Below are 17,850 nucleotides of genomic sequence, written 5' to 3'. Positions count from 1 at the left end.
TTCCATCATCAAATCAATTCCCCTCCCAAGCTCTAGCAGTCGCCCACCAGTCGGACAGCACGCGGACAGTCCCATCGCGCAAACGAGCGAGCACAGGTCCCTGACGATTCGTCCCGACATACCGAGACCTCGTGGACCCGGTCGAGCCGCTTGTTCGCTGTCGAGCACCGCAACGCACCGCACCGCACCGCACCAGACAGCTGCTGCTGATTGCTGCTGTTGTGCGCCCCAGACCACTGCTGAGCTCCTCCGTAAGCCTGGCTCGCGCTCACTCATCACTGTCCGCTCGTCTCGCCGCGCTCCTCCCCTTTCGCCTCCCCGCGCCCACGGCCACAGCCTACACGGCTACGCAATCCTACTGCTGCGAGCCACGAAGGCGCTGCTCTGCGAATCCCCTCGTTGCATGTTGACGTCGAGGGTGCAACCGTCGTCGCCTCTGCTGCGCCCCCTCCCCCGTCTCCATCTCCATCTCCGTCCTTCGCCCGCCTCCCGACTCCGCCTTCTCCTCCACAACCACCGCTGCCGACATCACCACAACCACCGCAATCCCCATCACCACCTCCGACCCCGACCGATCCACGACACCGCCAAAGGCCCGGCCTGCAAGTCGCTGCATACATGGGCGCATACTCGCATTCCAACGGCTCCGTCGAAGAAACAACCTCGTCCACACGCTCGTTTTTTTCTCGCTTCGCCCTGCCGATCCGCTCGCGTACGCGTAACCTCGCCGACTTCCACGTCCGCCCCGACGACCCCCACCGCCAGTACTCGGCTGGCGACCATGTACGCGGCGCCGTAGTCTTGACCGTAGTCAAGCCGGTGCGCATCACACATCTCACCGTCACCCTACATGGCTACGTCCGCGTCCACAAGGGGCCTGCCGTCAGCGAGCCTCCTGTCGCGAATCCCGCCCTGTCTGGTCGGTCGTCGGCACAATACCACGGAAATGGTCACGCTTCGCTCTTCCAGGACGAGCAGGTGCTCAGTGGCGAGGGGAGGTTGGAGGCTTCGAAATACGAGTTCAATTTTGATTTAGTGTTCCCCGAAAAGGGTTTGCCTAGCAGCATTGATGTATGGACTCCGCTCTCGCTTGATTTCTTGAATCGCAGTGCTGACGCGCCTGGCTACAGTTTGAACGAGGCACGATTTCCTACATGATTACAGCGACTCTGACGCGTCCGACTTCAATATCACCGACGACATCATGCGACCGAAAGATTCAATTGGTGGAAAAGGTGGACATTGGGCCTCTCGCGCCTCCGCGTCCCCGGACCATTTACCTCGAACCAATTTCCAAAAAGTCAAAAAGAAAGAGGACAGGCGGTGGAGAGAAAGCTTCGCTCGCTGTGGAGAGCGTCGATCATGGTTCGGACATGGAACAGCGCGAAGCAGTAACACCCGATCCCGCAGCGTCAAACGACGAATCTACACACGATCCACTCGAGCAACCGCGGAGTCCAACTCACACAGATATCCAGAGCGAAGTCAGCGGGGACAGCACCATTAGTTCCAGTACAGGCATCAGCTTAACGCGAGCCGAACCTCGTTTAGGCGGCTCTCTGACAAACTCCAAGATGCAAGCCGTTGACGAAAAGACAATAACGGCTACTATTGAGATGCTCAAGGGCGGCGCATTACCAGGAGACACTGTTTCCGTCAAGGTTTCTGTCCAGCATATCAAGCGGATAAAGAGCATGCACGGTGTTATTGTCACTATGTACCGCCAAGGCAGGATCGATACAGCGCCGCCGGCATCAATGTTCGCGGACATCATGACAAAAGAAGAGACCAAAAAGCTTGCGAAGGAAGACTACTATCCACGGTCACGCACTGGTCTCGGCGGTCTGTCTCTGAGCTCTACGTCTTCACTAAGTGTTTTCAGGAAGGATCTCTCGCAATCGGTTGCTCCTCTGATTATTGACCCGGTAACACTGGAGACAACCGTAACAGCATCCGTCAAGGTACCTGAAGACGTTTTCCCGACGATCAAAGGTGTACCAGGAGAGATGGTCAGCTTCAAGTACCAAGTCGAGGTTCTAGTCGATCTGGGTGGCAGGCTGGCGAGTCAGCTTCAGGGCGGCGGTCAACCGAGAGTGGGACAGTTTGCTCCCGGGTCCGCTGCTGCAGAAGGCAACAACGCAGTTGTCAATTCTTGGGGTGGAAACGTCATAGACACGGATCGGTTACGGCGCGAAAAGGGCGTGATATCCGTCGTTTTTGAGGTCATTCTGGGAACAACGGACAGCTCGAGGTTGCGAGGCCGGAGTAACACGGTGCGGACGTACCAGATGCATGATGGGGCGGCCAGCGGAGAGGACATTTCGAGCCCTTGGCCGGTTGACGATATCCATGCCGACGACGGCGAGAGCTATTGGCCACTGGCCACCCCTCAGAATCCCGGTACCCTAAGCAGGCAACCTACCATCACGATCCAACCTACGAGTCCGCCTGAGGAGATGCAAGCGCCCGCCTATATCCCTCCACCGCAGGTACCAGACGAAGCGCGCTTGACAGACAAGGAACGTGCACGACGTCAAGAAGAGAGACTGTTGCCTAGTCAACCGCCTCAGACTTTGGAAGCAGGGCCGTCCGGAGCATCTGCACCAGAACCGAATATTTACGACGCCGAAGACGAGGCACAGCCAGGTCCGTCGGCACCTCACGAGGGGCACCATGCAGAAGAACAGCCGTCAGCGCCAACATTGGACGATTTGTCTACGGCTCGTGAAGCTCGCACAGAGGACAAGCAGGAACTCGAACGACAAAGGCTACTGAACGAGGCCAGCGCGCCGCCAGAATTCCCAGACGATTATGACGCTGGGCCCAGCGCATCAGCACCACCTGGTGATGTAGCTGAGCCTTCGGCGCCCGCACTCAACGACGAGGAAGAAGATTATGGCGAGCAGTATAGCTACAGGACAGAAGCAGCTGCTGGACAGTCCAGCCACGCAGCGGGCTCGGAACCCTTGCCGAGGTACGAGCGATGATGACCTTTCCAGGTTTGGGGGAAGAGTAAGAACGATGGCATGAAAATCACTGGTTGAATAGTGTATAATATGTGTGAGTGCGTGTTGAGTGTGTTGAGCATTGTGCGCCATCTACAAAGTACTATAGAGACATGAACGTGTGATACGATTTGAGAGCGAAAATACAGCAAGCAATATGACCTTTTTTCCTCATCAAAAGCTCGACAGCTCTAGCTTTTTGTGATATTATTTCAATATAGGGTACGTAGCTTGTGACACGCGAGAGGTCAGCCAAGGCCAAGCCAGGCGTTCGCCCGCGGGATACGACGAGATTGCCGGCGTCGCGCCCCCGTGATGCCAATTTTTTCTCCCGTAGTACCCGCCCTTCCGCCCGGCAGCCATCCTTCTTGGCATCGACCCCGATTGTTTGGGCCAACCCGTTGGACGGGCTTGATCGACTACCTAGAGAGTGGGAAGAGAAAGGGAAGGGCGGGAGGACACACTGGGTTCGCCGGGAACGGGATCCACTCCTCCTCGGAAATGCTTGTCAAAAGGCTTGACGAGACGATCAAACGTTGTCTTCCTCATCGACGCGGTGGACTTGTATTTACCCTGGACATCGTTTTGTGTTGGAGCCCTGTTTGTTGTCGGATGCCGACAGTCCCGCGCGACTTGTATCTCAATTTTTGTAAGGTCACGAATTGTACCTCCGGGCCTCTTAAGGGTACCTAAAAAGCCTATTGACTACCGATTGAATCTAACACAGCTTGTATCAATAATTCGGCTCCGAGGGGGATGCCATAGACCACGTCTGTAAAACTAAGCCACTGCGCAGCAGCTGGGCCAACACTAAGCTACCTTAGCTACATGGCCATTTGATTTGGATTACTCGTGCAGCGGCATAAGTAGAAGGAGCGGTCTACGAATACGCACGGATTGCGTCTCATGTGGCGCTGTCGTCTACTTGGTGTTGGTGTTGGCTTGCCTTGCTTCAGCATCATCCAGCATCACCCACCCCCCTTCTCCCCCTTGCTCACAGGACGACGACCAGATGGAAACAACAATGTCTGGGGGAGAGGGGGCAGGATCGAGGAGAAGAGAGTTTGGGCCCAACGTCGAGACAGCCGTCGCCGCAAAGCTTGGCGGCGCCTTGGCCCCCCGTTTCCTTCTCCCAGCTTCGCCTGTAGACCACAGCCAAGCCGGGCCCCAGTCCCACCTCGCCAGCCCTGTGTGTGTAGCGCATTGTTTGTTACAGAGGATGGACCCTTATGTGAGGGATAGGTAGAGAGTTCGAGGCAGGTGATTCTGTCAGATCGTACCCGAGAAAACGCGATACGGTTCAATTGGCCCGCGGAAGATGCGGCAATGTCTGTGGCTGGGAGGGAGGGAGGGGATTGGATTGGACGGACGGCTTGCTGGAGGCGCAGCACAGGTCTGCTGGTGTCGTTAGTCACGGTTTGTTGGTGTGTTGCTGCGCCGGTGGGCGAGCAGCAGTGATGGAAGTCCACCTCAGTGGGGACCTCGGTGCATGAGATCGGGTTCAACCAAGCATCAAGTCAGCGGACTTCAGTGTGGTGGCCTTGCAATCGCCGGGTTTTTGGTGGATCCAACGCCGGCAGCGCGTCCCTTTCACTTGGGTTCTTTTGATGGAGCCAGGACCGAGAGATTTCGAACCGTGTTGTTGCGGGAAGAGTGGTTCGTCTCCACGCCTCCCCTGGACCTTTTGTCAAACAGTGACACTCGTCGATGTTTTGGTTTCGCTGGCGTCAGCCATCAACAGTCGTCCCCCGTAGCGGAGTATGTCTACCGGACGATAAAAACAGCCCGTTGAGACGTCAAAGTGGTATCAGGCGGTACCATACAACGTTCAACTACGTAAATGTCTCGCAAAAAGGGGGCTTTCTGGCCCTGATGGCGCGAGAAGCAAGCGGGCGTGTGACTGTTTGACTTGAACCGGCAAAGTCTCTCTCCCCATCAACGATGACGACCGTCGCGACCAACAGAGACGAAGCAGGATGACTGGCATCCTAGCCAAAACTTACCTGCGGCAAGTGGCTCGCCAGTCTGGCTGGCGGAAAGGACAGTTGATGGTTCCGAACTCATGCGCAGGTTCCGCGGCGCGCAGCACGGCATATCCCGACGAGAATCTACACACTTGCGCAGGGCCCGCCGAGGAGTGCATGGCATGGAATCCGGGGGGAGGACAACTGTGTTGCTCGGGCATATGCCAATGCTTTCCCCAGATTGAAGCATTCCGAGTGGCCGTTTGATGGGACCCAAGGAGACAGAGGACGGGCCACCGTTGACAGTTGTTTCCTCGCTTCGCGGCGGCAAGACTGCGGTGCGCAGCAAAACCGAAGGCGATCGAATCATGGGACGGGTCGTCTCGACAGGTCGAGAAGGTGGACGCATCACCACCGCCACTAACACCCACCCATTCTGCAGAGTGGCAGACTATCCAGTGTGGCTGCGCCGTCTCCAGTGCCCTCCTACCTTACGTAGGTACGGCCATCCCGTCAGCTGGCTAGTGTGTTCACCTCAACATTTCGAGGTGCGTGCAGTACCAGCGCGGGTGCAATCTGTCGCCTCATTACACGTAAATCGGGAGTCCCATGCCGATGTATCCCCGCCCCGTCATCGGGCTCCTCCCTCAGGGCCCGTTCAATTACGCCAGCAGCCCGATTTAGCATTGCAATTGGCCCAGCGCCAAATCATCTGTGGTGCCCAGTGGGAATCTGGTAGGAAAAAAGCTTCTTAGCTCCGGCCCCGCAGCGCCCTTCGCTCTCCCCGAAGAAAAGCCACCCACCGCAACCGCACCGGGGGGTCGACTCCCAGTCTCACACTGCCACCGCGAAGAAGCTGCGTGCTGTGCTGGGCGTGGGTAAGGGTACAGCGGGCTGCGCGAGGTGCTCTGGAGTCTTGCCGGGGGTGTGCACAGCTTTCCACTGCCTTCTTGGGTAGGTATCTAGCCTGCAAGCCTTAGCACGCCTGCAGCCCAAGACCTGTCACTGGACCACTTGGGGGCCTTTTTATCGACAGTCGTTCGCCCACTCTTTTCCCTTGCTTTCTGACGGTCTCAGAATTCTTCTCTTAATCTCACACACCCATCCTTTTTCTCACTCGCAACAAAACAGCTTTCGAATCAATCGCATTCCAGTATTTCTTCGCGACATCGTTCTCTTTTTCTTCTTGCAAGAGTAAACGACTTAGACAAACATGGCCAGCAACGACTACTATAACCAGCACGGCGGCGGCGGCGGTTACCAGCAGAACTACGGTCCTGGCGGCGGATACCCCCAGCAACCCCAACCTGTAAGCTTACTCTCTTCTCTCCTCTCAATTCGCGAGCTCGGGAGCAATCGTATCGCCATGCTTGGCTCAACATGCGCGCGCATCCATTCTGAAGACTTGTCCGACTAACACCTTGATAGTCTTATGGCCCTCCCCAAGGAGGAGGCTATCCTCAGCAGGGCGGCTACTACCCCCAGGGCGGCCAGCCTCCCATGCAGTACCAGCAGCAGCCTCCCCAGCAGGCGCCCAGGAAGCAGGGCGGCGGCAACTGCCTGACGGCCTGTCTCGCGGCGCTGTGCTGTTGCTGCGTCATCGACGAGACGTGCGAATGCTGCGCGGAATGGTAAGTACACTCTTTCAATGCGCAATGTCCATCGAGAACGTCACGCTAACACTTCTTCCCAGTTGCGAATGCTGCTTCGAAATCTGCTAAACGCTCACGGCCTCTGGAAAAAACGGCAACCTATCTGACATTCGTCGTGTGTCAAGACCACGGTCTGTGGTGTTGGGAAAGTGGGGTCCGCGAACGACACCGAGAAACGCAACACACAAAAAACTGTAATGCTCGACGCTTTTCTTCGGTTGAGGGCGGCAGTGGGAGGGGTAGAGGCAGAGAGAGTCAAAGAGGCCGGCGGAAGGATTCTTTCTGGGACACGAACGAAAATGGAACGAACCGACGATTTCCCCACGGCTATCACGGCGCAAAGACCCCTGAAGAGGCGGACGACCTGTTAAAGAGATGGGATGGAAGGACGAATGATGGATGGGCGGTCGGGCGGAAAGGAACGGGACTTTTGGTTTTCATGATGGATTCAAAGCGGCCTTGACGCTTGTTCATTCTTATTCCCCCCCTTAGGCGTTTTTGGCGGCGCGTTCTATCGCTCATTTGGATGAGGTTTTGCTGGGGCGCATTTTTGCGCAATAATGAATTTCACATACACTTTACCAAATGTCCCTTGTTCGTTTCGAACAATCATAGTGCCTGGTGATGTTGAGGTCATCATGACTTGAGAAATCAATAAATGCGCTGGCTTGGCCGCAATGCACCTTTGCGTCATTAGTCCGTTCTCGGCTTGGCGGTTCAACAACAAGACTTCGTTAGCGACGATCCGTCTTCAACATATTTCACGAAACACACTTCAACAATAAAAATCATCATGTTGCCACGTGTAATTTTATTTTCCACCGGGACCCTGAACCCTCTGCAACCTAAGAATGCAAATAGCTATAGGGGCTCAAAGCAAGACTATTCGCTGGCCGTCATAAAGACTTTTCTATCTGTTCTCATCAACCCATACTTAGTTATCAAGCTGGACGTAGTTGGCAGGGAACAAGCCCTGCTTGCCGCCGTAGGAACCGAACCACCAATCCTCATCGGGGAACTCGAGATCCGTGATCGTAGCGTTCTCGGGGAATGAAAGTTCTGAAAGCACAGTTAGCATGACCTCACTCGGTAGCAGTGGGCGTGGAATCTTACCATTATCTTCCGCAGCCTCGTAATCGAACTGAGCCGTAGCAGTCCGACCGCTGCCGGCCGCCGGCGCCGGTTCCGGTTCGGGCTCCGCTTGAGCCGGGGCGGGGGGAGGCGCCGCACGCGCTGCTGGTGCCGGTTCGGCCTCGTCCTCGACGAGCTCCACATAGTTGCTAGGGAACAGACCGCTCTCGCCACGAGAGTTGGTGCCCATCCACCAGTCCTCGTCAACCATCTCAATGTTGGTGACGTACTCGCCCTCGACAAGCTCAAGCTCATTGTCCTCAGCCTTCTCGTAATCGTACTGAATCAACGCACGGTGACCGCCACCTTGTGCCTGACCGGCAGCAACCTGCTCCTGGCCAAACTGCTGCTCGGCAACTGCTGCCGCCGCACCGCGGCCAGCGTTGTTGTCCTCGTGGAGCTCCTCCTCTCTTGGCAGCTCCTCCTCAATCTCCTGCGTAGGGATGGGCCTGGGAGGCTCTCGCTCGACAGGGGGCTCGAACTCGACCTCGTTTCCGCGAGCGACTGGTTGAGCAACGCGAATGGGCGAGTCCGGCTCGGCCTCCTCCTCCTCTTCCTCCTCGGGAGCGGGACGGGGAGGCATGCCAGGGAGCGCGAATCCACCAGCGGGCGGTCGGCTGCCTGCAGGAGGAGGAGGGGGTGCCTCCTCCTCTTCTTCCTCGGCATCATTGTGAGCGGCATAAGCTGCGGCGCCTCCAGCTGCACCGGCAACGGCTGCAGCTCCCACAGCAATAGGAGCAGTACCCTTGAAACGATCGCGAAGGGCACCAACACCACCGCTGGGGGAGGCAGGTGCCTCACGCTCCTGCTCGCCAGTGTTCTCTTGGCTAATCTTACCACGGCTGTATTCGGCGGTCTGAACAGGAGCCCAGGACTTTCCGGAGTAGCCACTCTTCCACTCTCCGCTCTTCTGCACTCCAATGGGGGATGTGATAGGAGGCGACACAGGGTTCGAGATGGAGCCCGTCTTGCCCTTCTTCTCAGCCCACAGCTGGGCAGGCGTCTTGCCGCCTTGGTCAGCAAAGGTTCGGCTGGCAGCTCCAACGGGCGCAGCAGCCGGGACGGCAGGTGCGCCGAAGCCCATGCCTCCGGGCGTGGGAGCCTTCGTCCCAGTGAAAGTAGATCCACCAAACTTGTTGGCGACCTTTGGCTTGGGGAGAGACGTGAGGCGCTCCGACTGCCCGGGCTGGCTAAAAGCAGCACTGCGTTCGGCCAGGGACCTCGGACGCTCTTCATCGGCGGCGGGCTCCGGCTCGGAGGGCTTCTGCGCCTTAGCACGGATAGCCGCAATATCAACCTTGCCAACCGGCTCGTAGGCACCCTTCACAGGAGTCGGCCTGTCGTCGTTCTTTTCCTTGGCGGCAGCACGAATGGCAGCGATATCCACCTTTCCGATTGGCTGGTATCCCCCTCTTACAACGTCGCCTCGGTCTTCTTGAGAGTTGTTCCCATTGAAGCCGGAGGGTTCTTGGCGCTGCTTCGTGAGCTCTGCCATGTTCACCTTGGTGGGCTTGTATGCCGGCGCGACCTTCTCGAGCTGCGACCGGGTGACAGGGGGAGCGTCGGCGCCCCAGCCGTCTTCATCGACGTTCGCGGGCTTGCGGTTTCGTGCGGCCACGATCGGGTTGACAGATCCAACCGATGATGTGGTGGGAGTGAATACGGGCTTAGAAGCAACTGGCGGTGGGGCTGGGGAAGCCGTGGAGCCGCCGGCTGAGTACTTGGCGCCGGAGGCATCGGCAATCTTGCGCATAACGCTCTCCGGCTCGAGGTCGCTGTCTGAACGAGCGGTGATCTGGACGTGATAGCCGTGGAGGATCTTGGAAACGGCTGCTGTGTGGGTGGTGAAGTAGCCCTTGGTCCGCTCGGGGACACCGCCTCCACACCAAGCAATCAGGGCATTCTTGGGAAGCCCAGAATTAGGGTCCTTGACCTTTACGAAAGCGAATTGGATGCGACCCTCGTTGAAGTCTTCGATGAGTTCTGAGAGCTCGCCATCTATCGCGTGGGAAAACGACGTGTCAGCGTGTGTCCCGCCATGTGACGTCGGCAGCTCGGGATGGGGACCAGGAACCTACCTCCAGTGCCCTGGACCTTAAGCACGCTCTCCTTGGCACCAGTATCTTGGAAGGCATTAGCCAGAGGAGCTTGAACCGAGAACAAAGCCCATTGAGCGTATGTCGGCGAGCTCGAGCTCGGAGGCGGGCCGTTGATGACACCCTGGTAGCTGCTCTTGATCGAGGGTCCGTTTATGGACAGGTTGAGTGACGCCATTGCGAGTGTTTGCTTGGAGCTTGACCAGCAGTGGGCGCGGGTTGATGAGGCGTCGATTCCTTGGTGAGATTGGGGGGAAAAGAGGGCAAAGAAAGGAAAAGGCGGAAGATGGCAGGTTGCAAAGATCTCCGTCGGAGAGTCGCCTATGTCTTACGGGCAAGAAAGCTGACGTAGCAAACCAACCGCCTGTATTGCAGAGTCGTGGGCAGCCGAGGATTGGAGAGGCGCAGCACGGGTGGAACTAGAACTTGGAGGTGAAGCACGGTCCCACCGTCTTCCAATACGCGGGCAGCGAGTTACGCAGTCGTTTGGCTTGCCAGGTGTCGGAGCGGGGCAGGAACATACCTAAGAGCGGTTAGGTAGCTGGTAGGGCAGCTTAGGTACGAATACAGATAGAGGGGTACAGTGGGCTCAGGTACGAACACAGCAAGCGGGAGGGGCACAGAGAACAGCGCATTTCGACTCATCAGAGAATGGATGCGCCCAAACACACGCAGAAGGGGGCCGGATGCCTTACAGTGAGATCACTGTGTTCCCACTTACCTCAGCGCCCAATGAGCTGTCTGCCGTTCTCGCTCTCCCCCTCGAGCCTCCCATTCCCCTCTGGCGGGGCGAACCCGGGAGTGGTTTCGCTGAGTCAGACCTTCCATTTATGCAACTAGGCACCACAAGCACACGCCATAGACTCGTTTTCCTGATACAAGCAATTTTGCGCTCGCATAAGCTCTTTTCTGTCGCCATCGATCACGAATTGCCCCTCCAAATACCCCTCCACCGTATCGGAGACCCTGGGTTTATCAGCCGTTGGCTCGTCATTTCGTGATCCGGCACCCGACCGAACCTGTCCGCATTCTGGAATCTCTTCCTCACTTGTACAACCCCACGCGACCCATCCCGCGACTCCCTATTCCGATTGCGCCTCCCCCGATACCCCCCGCGCATCCCCTCAGAATCCTCACACCTACTACCGAAAAAAAAAGAGTTCGCGATCCACGAAGACGCACAATGTCGACGATCACGGAGATCACCAGTCTCGCCGACTGGGAGAAGCACATCGCCTCCACACCGCCGTCCACCCTCCACATCATCTCCTTCCACGCCCCGTGGGCCGCCCCCTGCGCGCAGATGGCCACCGTCCTCTCGACCCTCGCCTCAGAATACCCCGTCACCAGCCCCCCAGAGACCTCCTGGGTCTCCATAAACGCCGAGGAGCTCAGCGATATTAGCGAGACCTACAATGTCACTGCAGTGCCCTTCCTTGTCCTCCTGCGCAACGGCCAGGTCCTCGAGACCGTCAGCGGCAGCAGCGCCGTCAAGGTGCGCAATGCGATCGAGACACACGCCAAGAAGTCGGCCGGCGCCGGCGCGGTCACGGTGAACGGAAACCAGGGCGTCGAGAACGGGCCCAGCGCGATGCAGGTCGACGAGCCCGTGGACCCGGCCAAGGCCAAGGAGGAACTGTTCAAGAGGCTGGCGGACCTCGTCAAGGCCGCGCCAGTCATGCTCTTCATGAAGGGCACACCTAGCTCGCCCCAGTGCGGCTTCTCCAGACAGCTTGTGGCCATCTTGAGAGAGCACTCCGTCAAGTACGGTTTCTTCAACATCCTGGCAGACGACGAGGTGCGGCAGGGGCTGAAGGAGTATGCGGACTGGCCAACCTACCCTCAGCTCTGGATCGACGGAGAGTTGGTTGGTGGTCTGGATATTGTAAGTGTAAATCAAGACCATTCGTTTCTACACGAACTGACGCCTTGCCACAGGTTAAGGAAGAAATCGCAAACAGCGATGACTTCTTGGGTCCTTACAGTATCAAGGGCAATGAGACTGCCGCTACTTCATAGACAGAATGTTGATGAGCAGACTATTGAAAAACGGTGTACCCCATGTACTAGCGGCTTTATCTGCGACTTCTAGTTACAGATATCCCCCCTCATGAGCATGTTGGAGGTCACTCACCACCCACCGCCGATGTCGTCCATGCAATTCGCCAATCAATGACAATTCAGATCGCAATGTCCGCAGTGCGCGTTCACGGTGGCATCGGTGGGAAGAGTGGGCAAGGTGGAAAGGCGAGCAGTGACAATGGGGCCCAGAAGAACAACGCAGTCGAGTGGGCGATATTCATGATGACGCATCTGTCGTTATGTAGGCATGACTTAGTCATGAATTTAATGAAACATTCTAGAAGCCATATTGGTAGGCCTCTGCAGTAGCTGATGTGATATTGAAATTTATAAACGCGGCAGGACTCACCATGAGGACTCACCATGGGTTTTTCTAGCTGGGCATTGTCAGTTGGCTTTCCGGGCAGTGTGCCCTATGACTTCCATCGTAGAAAGGCAGACGTTCATCTCCAAGTTCGCCGCGCATGCAGTACCTTGGTTGTTATATATGGTCGGTCGTTCAGTCAACGAAGCAGGGCCTGGTACCTAGCAATAGCAGGTACGAGGGACCGAAAGTCCAAGGTCGGATAGGCAGTAGCAATCAAATGGATATTCGTCTCAAAAAACCGCAGGTATTGTCAGTAAGTCAGCAGTTGAACCCCTTAATGTTATTTCCGTGCGAGCTCAAGTCATCGAGTTGGGCGAACACCAGCAGGAATACGCCAATCTGGTCTGACAAGCATATCTAATGCCCTTCCCTCCTTTGTAATACTTATTTGGCCAGAGAAACGGGGCCATGGTAGTTGTTTCTGCTTATCAAGAGACATCAGTAGCGCACGCCGCCGCTGTCTTGTGACTGAACAGCAGGATCTCTTATTCAACCGGCAGGTGTTGAGCAACCCCTGAGACCTCTTTCTTCAACTTTCTCAACCTGTCAAGAATGTTTCTGAACCGGCAAAGAAAGAGATGTCCTCGACGATTGAGATCTTGCCAGCTTGTCTCACTGTTGGTCCACCAATGGCACCAGTGCCTGCCATGTTGGGACAGCCTCCTTTCTGTGGGAAACTGCTCATGTCTCCTGAAGGGACGAGAATACAGATCACTTCTCTCTGGAATCCATCCGACACAGGTGCTTAATCTCACCACCCTCATCACTTTTAGCTAACAACATCACAAGAGGTCAGCAATCCCTGTACCTCTTTTTCTTTTTCTGGATATTGAAAGCAACATATCATGGCCCCAGTCTTCTCCTTCAGGTACACCACTTACGGTGCAGGCTTCAGCACTGCCCACGATCCCAGCTTCCCCATCAGCGACAGAACAGACGGACTACTGGCGTTTCTCACCCCGTTTCAACGCCTGAAGACCGAGCTCAACCGCAAAAACGCAGCTCAAATAGACGGACGTCCTTTCCTCGTCCAGTGGTTTCTGCCCATTCCGAGATGGGGGAAGACGCTGAAGAAGACCATCGAAGATGACTTGAGGAATCTTGTACATCCTGCACCGCTCCTCAACCTCTCACTTTATTCGGTATCCAGACGTACGATAGACCATCCCCAAGGCGATATCGTAATCGTCGCACAGGCAGCTACTGAGGAAGCCCGCCCGAACCATTCACAACTTCGCAGCCGGGTGTACCCCAAGATCCTAAGGCTTCTCTCGAGGTCAGTGCTGGAAGCTCGTCATTTGCTGCTTTCTCCATCTGGATGGATTTCATACCAACCTCTTCCACAATTGCTCAAGAAGCAGACTCTAACCCCCCTTTTATTAGTCCTGAGGTCGGCAGACCTGAAATCGGATGTTACGTGGAATACGCCATCGACCCTCGTCGGTTGCTCAACCCGTTGGGGATTTTGCCCCCGAAGGAACCCGAAGAAGATCTGACGCGAACTCCTGACTTTTCCGGTTCGGGCTCATCATCATCGAGTACTTCGAGACCGTCGAGCCCCATCACCGCTCCTCTCGACTCTGATGGTCCGCAGCCTCCTGAGGATGAGGACGAAAAGGCAAAAGAGGAGGCGGATCCCGTTTCCGAGTTCTTCGACATTGATGCATATGATGCTTCGAACAGCCCAGGAGACCCGAGTGCCGAGAGCTAGACGGGAAACAGCTATGGTGTATGGAACCTAACAACCAATACGAGTGTACCTTTATGGCTTATCCACAGCGCTTGTTTTTCCAGCGGACGTGTTTCTTTTTGGTATAATGGGAGGCTCCAGTCTGAACGACCGACTCGAGGTGATGGACGCACGGAAAGGGGGGTCAACCCAGTAAGACAAACATTGACATAGAGAAGAATTGATTGAGGTGTACTGGCTAGAAGGCAAAAGGATACGAGACTTTAGGGTTATTGCCGAACCCCAAGCCTGTCCAACAGAGTTTCTCAAAACAAATACCAGTATGCGAATCTGGCCATCTGATTTATTTCCTTTTTTGATATGTTGTAGTTTGTGATATTCAAAAACCACTTGGCGCCAGCATCTTACAATTATGGACAAGGAAATCCCTTACGCTACCTTTTCGCTCTCGCCCCTCTTAACCATTATCATGTCATCATTCTTCTCTGTCCACCGTCTACAGCACGTACGTGACCGCAAGAGCTGCAGCACCGCCAACGAGCGCAGCAACATAGCTCTTCTGCGCCTGCCTGCTTCCGCCAGATGTAGTGAGGACCGAGGGAGGGGACGTGGCAAAGACGAGACCGGTCGTAGGTGCCGCGACTCCCTGGGCCTGGATATTGCTCGCTAGCACCATGGAAGTCATCAGGGAAGACGGCAGCGAGATGATCGCGCCGAGGCGGGGAATGGTGGTAGGGTCGGCGGGGGTGTCCAGTTGCGGCACTGCGGTCGGCCTCGAGCCCGTGCCGGCAGACTGAGAGCTAGCAGGTGTGGACGCAACGGTCGAGGACGGCGCGGTTGCCACAGGGGGTCTGCTTTCCGCGTTGCCTCCCGCGTCGGAGCCCTTCTCGCTGCCGTTCTTGTTGCCCTTCTCCTTGTCGCCGCTGCCAGTGCTAGGTGTCGGCGTTGCGGGTGCGACACTGGAGCTGGGGGTCGTCACCGCAGAGGGCACCGGGGGAGAAGATTGAACTGGGTTGAGAGGCGGCTTGACGGCGGTAGCGGCGGGGAGTTCCGAGGGCGTGGTAGCGGGAGGAGCGGCAGCAGGAGGTGCTGGAGCGCTTGTATCGGCCGGGGGAGCAGAAGGGATAGGGACCGGGGCGACGGCAGCAGGCTCGGTGGCGGGAATGGCTGGCAGTCCGGTAGCGCTCGTGTTCGACGGGATGAGAACCGGGGGCAGGGAGGCGGAAGCCGCAGCCGTCTCGGCGGGAGTGCTGGTATTAGCCGGGGGGACAAGCACCGCAGGCAAGGTGGCAGCGGGCACAGTCGTGTTAGCTGGAACGGCAACCTTGGATTCGGCGGGAGTAGAAACGGCCGGAACAGTCGTGTTGCCAGGGACAAGAACGGCCGGTTGGGTGGCAGATGCCTCGGCGGGAGTGCTGGAGTTCTTTGGCGGAATGAGAACCTGAGGAAGGGAGGCGGTGGGTGTCGCAGATGGCTTGATGGAGACACGGCTCTGTTCAGTCGCGGGAGGTGTTGTTGCAGGTGCGGTCTGGTTGTTTTTGATGGGAGCAGGCGAAGGAGCAGCAGCGCCGCCTCCAGCGGGATCGATCGTCGAGAAGATGGGGGAAGGCGCTGCGTCGGTGCCGTTGCCGCCAGCTGCAGGTTGTCCTGCCGCGGCAGAAGTCGTCGGGGCCGCAGTTGCTTCAGCGCCGTCACTGTTTCTGTTGCCTCCTCTGCCCTTTCCCTTGCCTTTGCGGCGACCGCCAGTCGCAGGAGTTGTTGCCGCGGGAGCGGTCTCTGCCGGCGCAGTAGCGTCGCCAGCAGCATTGGATTTGGCAGGAGCGGCAGGAATCGTACCGTTGGCAGGAGCAGCTTTCGCAGGAGCAGCTTCGACAACGAGTCCAGCAGGGGTGGCCTCGGGTGGCAAGTCACCAGAGTAAATCGTCTCCGGGGCGTTGGGCGGCTTGGTAAGAATCTGAACCTCAGCTCCGACGTAGGTCTGGACGATGGGCTGATCCGTAAGTTGGTTGATCTTGAACGACTGGGACATGACGGTAGCCTTGGCAGAATCGGTGATGACCATCATGAAGCTGTCAAAGGCCGCGATGGAGGCATCGGGTGCCCAGTACAGCCGACCAACATTCTGGATTTGCTCTGTCACTCTTGTTAGTATACCACATCCCCAAGCCATCCTTCACGATGACCTTACCGCCGATCCTCTCCGCAACAACTGAACCATCCGTCACTCCGCTGGGTACCAGGTCGATGTTGATAGGTCCCTGCAAGCCTGCCGTCTCCCACTCAATCGCAAATTTCTCGCCAATGTTAAAATAATCTCCTGCCAGGGGCTTCGTGAACTGGGCGTCGGCGAAGGCAATGCTAGCCAGCAGAGCCAGAGACTTTGTGAAACGCATTTCGTCCAAATCTTTTGTTGATAGAAGAGTCGTGCTGGGGTCGGCTTAATCGTCAAAAGGTCCTCGAGAAGAAGAATTACGGGAGTAGAAAAAAACGGCCAACTAGGGCACGGGTATCGAGGTCGAATCGAAAAAGAACGTAACGAAGGGATTGCTTAAGAAAAGCTGGCCTGCAGACGGGTTGACTAGAGAATCGAAAACATTAACCAACGACCACAAAAAAAAGGATCGTCAGTTAGAAAGAAAGGCGCACACAAGTAATGAGTGAGAAGCGAACAAGAATGGAGAAACCAGAAGAAAGGGAGGCAAAGAGCCGTCCCAAGAGCCGCAAAACTCGGGCTGGTGGCTTTGATATGGATCTCCTCGCGTGTAAGTCAACGTTACCACCCCAGACAGTGGATACTTGTGGCAGGCCCAAGGGTGAACCCCCCCTGGACGTCATCTCAAGGCTTCAAGCTTAGGAGAGAAAAGGCTCGGCAGGGGTGCTGGGGGCGTCTCATCGGCCGACACACGCTACCGAGCCCTTCGGAGCGGCGTATGAGGTCGCACGATAGATTGGCTGACGGGGCCGGGGCCTGGACGCAATGGGTGGCATTGAGAAACATTTCTCCCCGAAGGGTGGGCCCAGCCACTCGGGGGCACCCAACGCGGTGACGGAGGATTGCGAAACAACCATCCATCGCAATGGGGTGGGCACTGGTGCGGGAGGGGGATCTCGCAAGAGGCGAAGCCTGGTTTCGCGATCCCGGCCTCTTGCATCGCTTGGCTGTATTCAAGCTCGGCGCGTCGTCACTAGCCGCTTGGTAGTGTGTGAGCCGCATTGCGCGGCTTCATGGTTGAGGTCTCATAGACCGTAGAGTGAAGCCCGAGACAGGCAAAGACCCAATTGGTTGCCCACAGCTCTCAAGCTCTCGTCTTAAACTTGCAATTAAGCTTGAGTTGATTTGTGTCTTTAAGCATGTAAATGTATAAGCAGCGCAGTTTCGTCCAATCCTCGTTTGATGACCCGGCGGGATGGATGAACGCCTTGGTGCGTTGAGGAGGTTGAATGAAAGTCGGGATGACAGGGGCCGGTGCAAAGCGGCGGCTGAGACGACGTCCTTGAGCTGATCAAACTCAAACCTCCCGCCCGGAACCAAGCCGCAGAGTGGATCCATGTTAGTGAAATCCACAGAGACCAGGCGGTCTCACTAACAACGCGCACTGACCAAGCCCCTGTCAACGCAAGCAAGTCGCTCTGGGGATGAACCGCCCTGTATCACCATTTTCTCCGTGTTTGATCTTGTTCTCGATGGTCACCTCGATGGCGCTGTTGGCCCCCAGCCATAGTCGCCCTTGGCGAAAATGATAGTCCAGACTCGGTCTTACGTAAAAGACGCTTGTGTGATTGAGACGTGAATAAGCATTTTGACACCCGTGCTAAAGCCATACGATAGATTAAAAGTCCAGGAGGGAAGTGGAACTTCATAT

At 56.6% G+C, this 17,850-nt stretch overlaps 6 protein-coding genes across 6 annotated transcripts; 4 read left to right on the top strand and 2 right to left on the bottom strand.

The window, feature by feature from the left end:
* Positions 1-618: 618 nt before the first annotated feature.
* Positions 619-2,987, top strand: COL26b_000908 (uncharacterized protein; the record flags this gene model as incomplete). Its single annotated transcript, XM_053173871.1, has 2 exons — positions 619-1,051; positions 1,552-2,987. 2 exons carry the CDS (start codon positions 619-621, stop codon positions 2,985-2,987), a joined length of 1,869 nt encoding a protein of 622 aa, XP_053041988.1.
* A 3,195-nt stretch (positions 2,988-6,182) lies between these two features.
* Positions 6,183-6,690, top strand: COL26b_000907 (uncharacterized protein; the record flags this gene model as incomplete). Its single annotated transcript, XM_053173870.1, has 3 exons — positions 6,183-6,278; positions 6,398-6,600; positions 6,663-6,690. The coding sequence occupies 3 exons, from the start codon at positions 6,183-6,185 to the stop codon at positions 6,688-6,690; spliced, it is 327 nt and encodes a 108-aa protein (XP_053041987.1).
* An 865-nt stretch (positions 6,691-7,555) lies between these two features.
* Positions 7,556-10,026, bottom strand: COL26b_000906 (uncharacterized protein; the record flags this gene model as incomplete). The annotated part of the gene is made up of 3 exons (XM_053173869.1): positions 7,556-7,680; positions 7,735-9,750; positions 9,831-10,026. 3 exons carry the CDS (start codon positions 10,024-10,026, stop codon positions 7,556-7,558), a joined length of 2,337 nt encoding a protein of 778 aa, XP_053041986.1.
* Positions 10,027-11,031: 1,005 nt separating this feature from the next.
* Positions 11,032-11,867, top strand: COL26b_000905 (uncharacterized protein; the record flags this gene model as incomplete). The annotated part of the gene is made up of 2 exons (XM_053173868.1): positions 11,032-11,733; positions 11,787-11,867. The coding sequence occupies 2 exons, from the start codon at positions 11,032-11,034 to the stop codon at positions 11,865-11,867; spliced, it is 783 nt and encodes a 260-aa protein (XP_053041985.1).
* Positions 11,868-13,142: 1,275 nt separating this feature from the next.
* COL26b_000904 (uncharacterized protein) lies at positions 13,143-14,008 on the top strand (the record flags this gene model as incomplete). The annotated part of the gene is made up of 2 exons (XM_053173867.1): positions 13,143-13,400; positions 13,538-14,008. 2 exons carry the CDS (start codon positions 13,143-13,145, stop codon positions 14,006-14,008), a joined length of 729 nt encoding a protein of 242 aa, XP_053041984.1.
* Positions 14,009-14,483: 475 nt separating this feature from the next.
* Positions 14,484-16,380, bottom strand: COL26b_000903 (uncharacterized protein; the record flags this gene model as incomplete). The annotated part of the gene is made up of 2 exons (XM_053173866.1): positions 14,484-16,120; positions 16,176-16,380. 2 exons carry the CDS (start codon positions 16,378-16,380, stop codon positions 14,484-14,486), a joined length of 1,842 nt encoding a protein of 613 aa, XP_053041983.1.
* Between the last annotated feature and the right edge of the window lie 1,470 nt (positions 16,381-17,850).

Source organism: Colletotrichum chrysophilum (genome assembly GCF_026319265.1).
Source record: "Colletotrichum chrysophilum strain AFK26 chromosome Unknown scaffold_4, whole genome shotgun sequence".
NCBI lineage: Eukaryota > Fungi > Ascomycota > Sordariomycetes > Glomerellales > Glomerellaceae > Colletotrichum > Colletotrichum chrysophilum.
The sequence above is the reverse complement of the archived record's forward strand: the minus strand, read 5'-3'. Positions and strand labels throughout refer to the sequence as shown.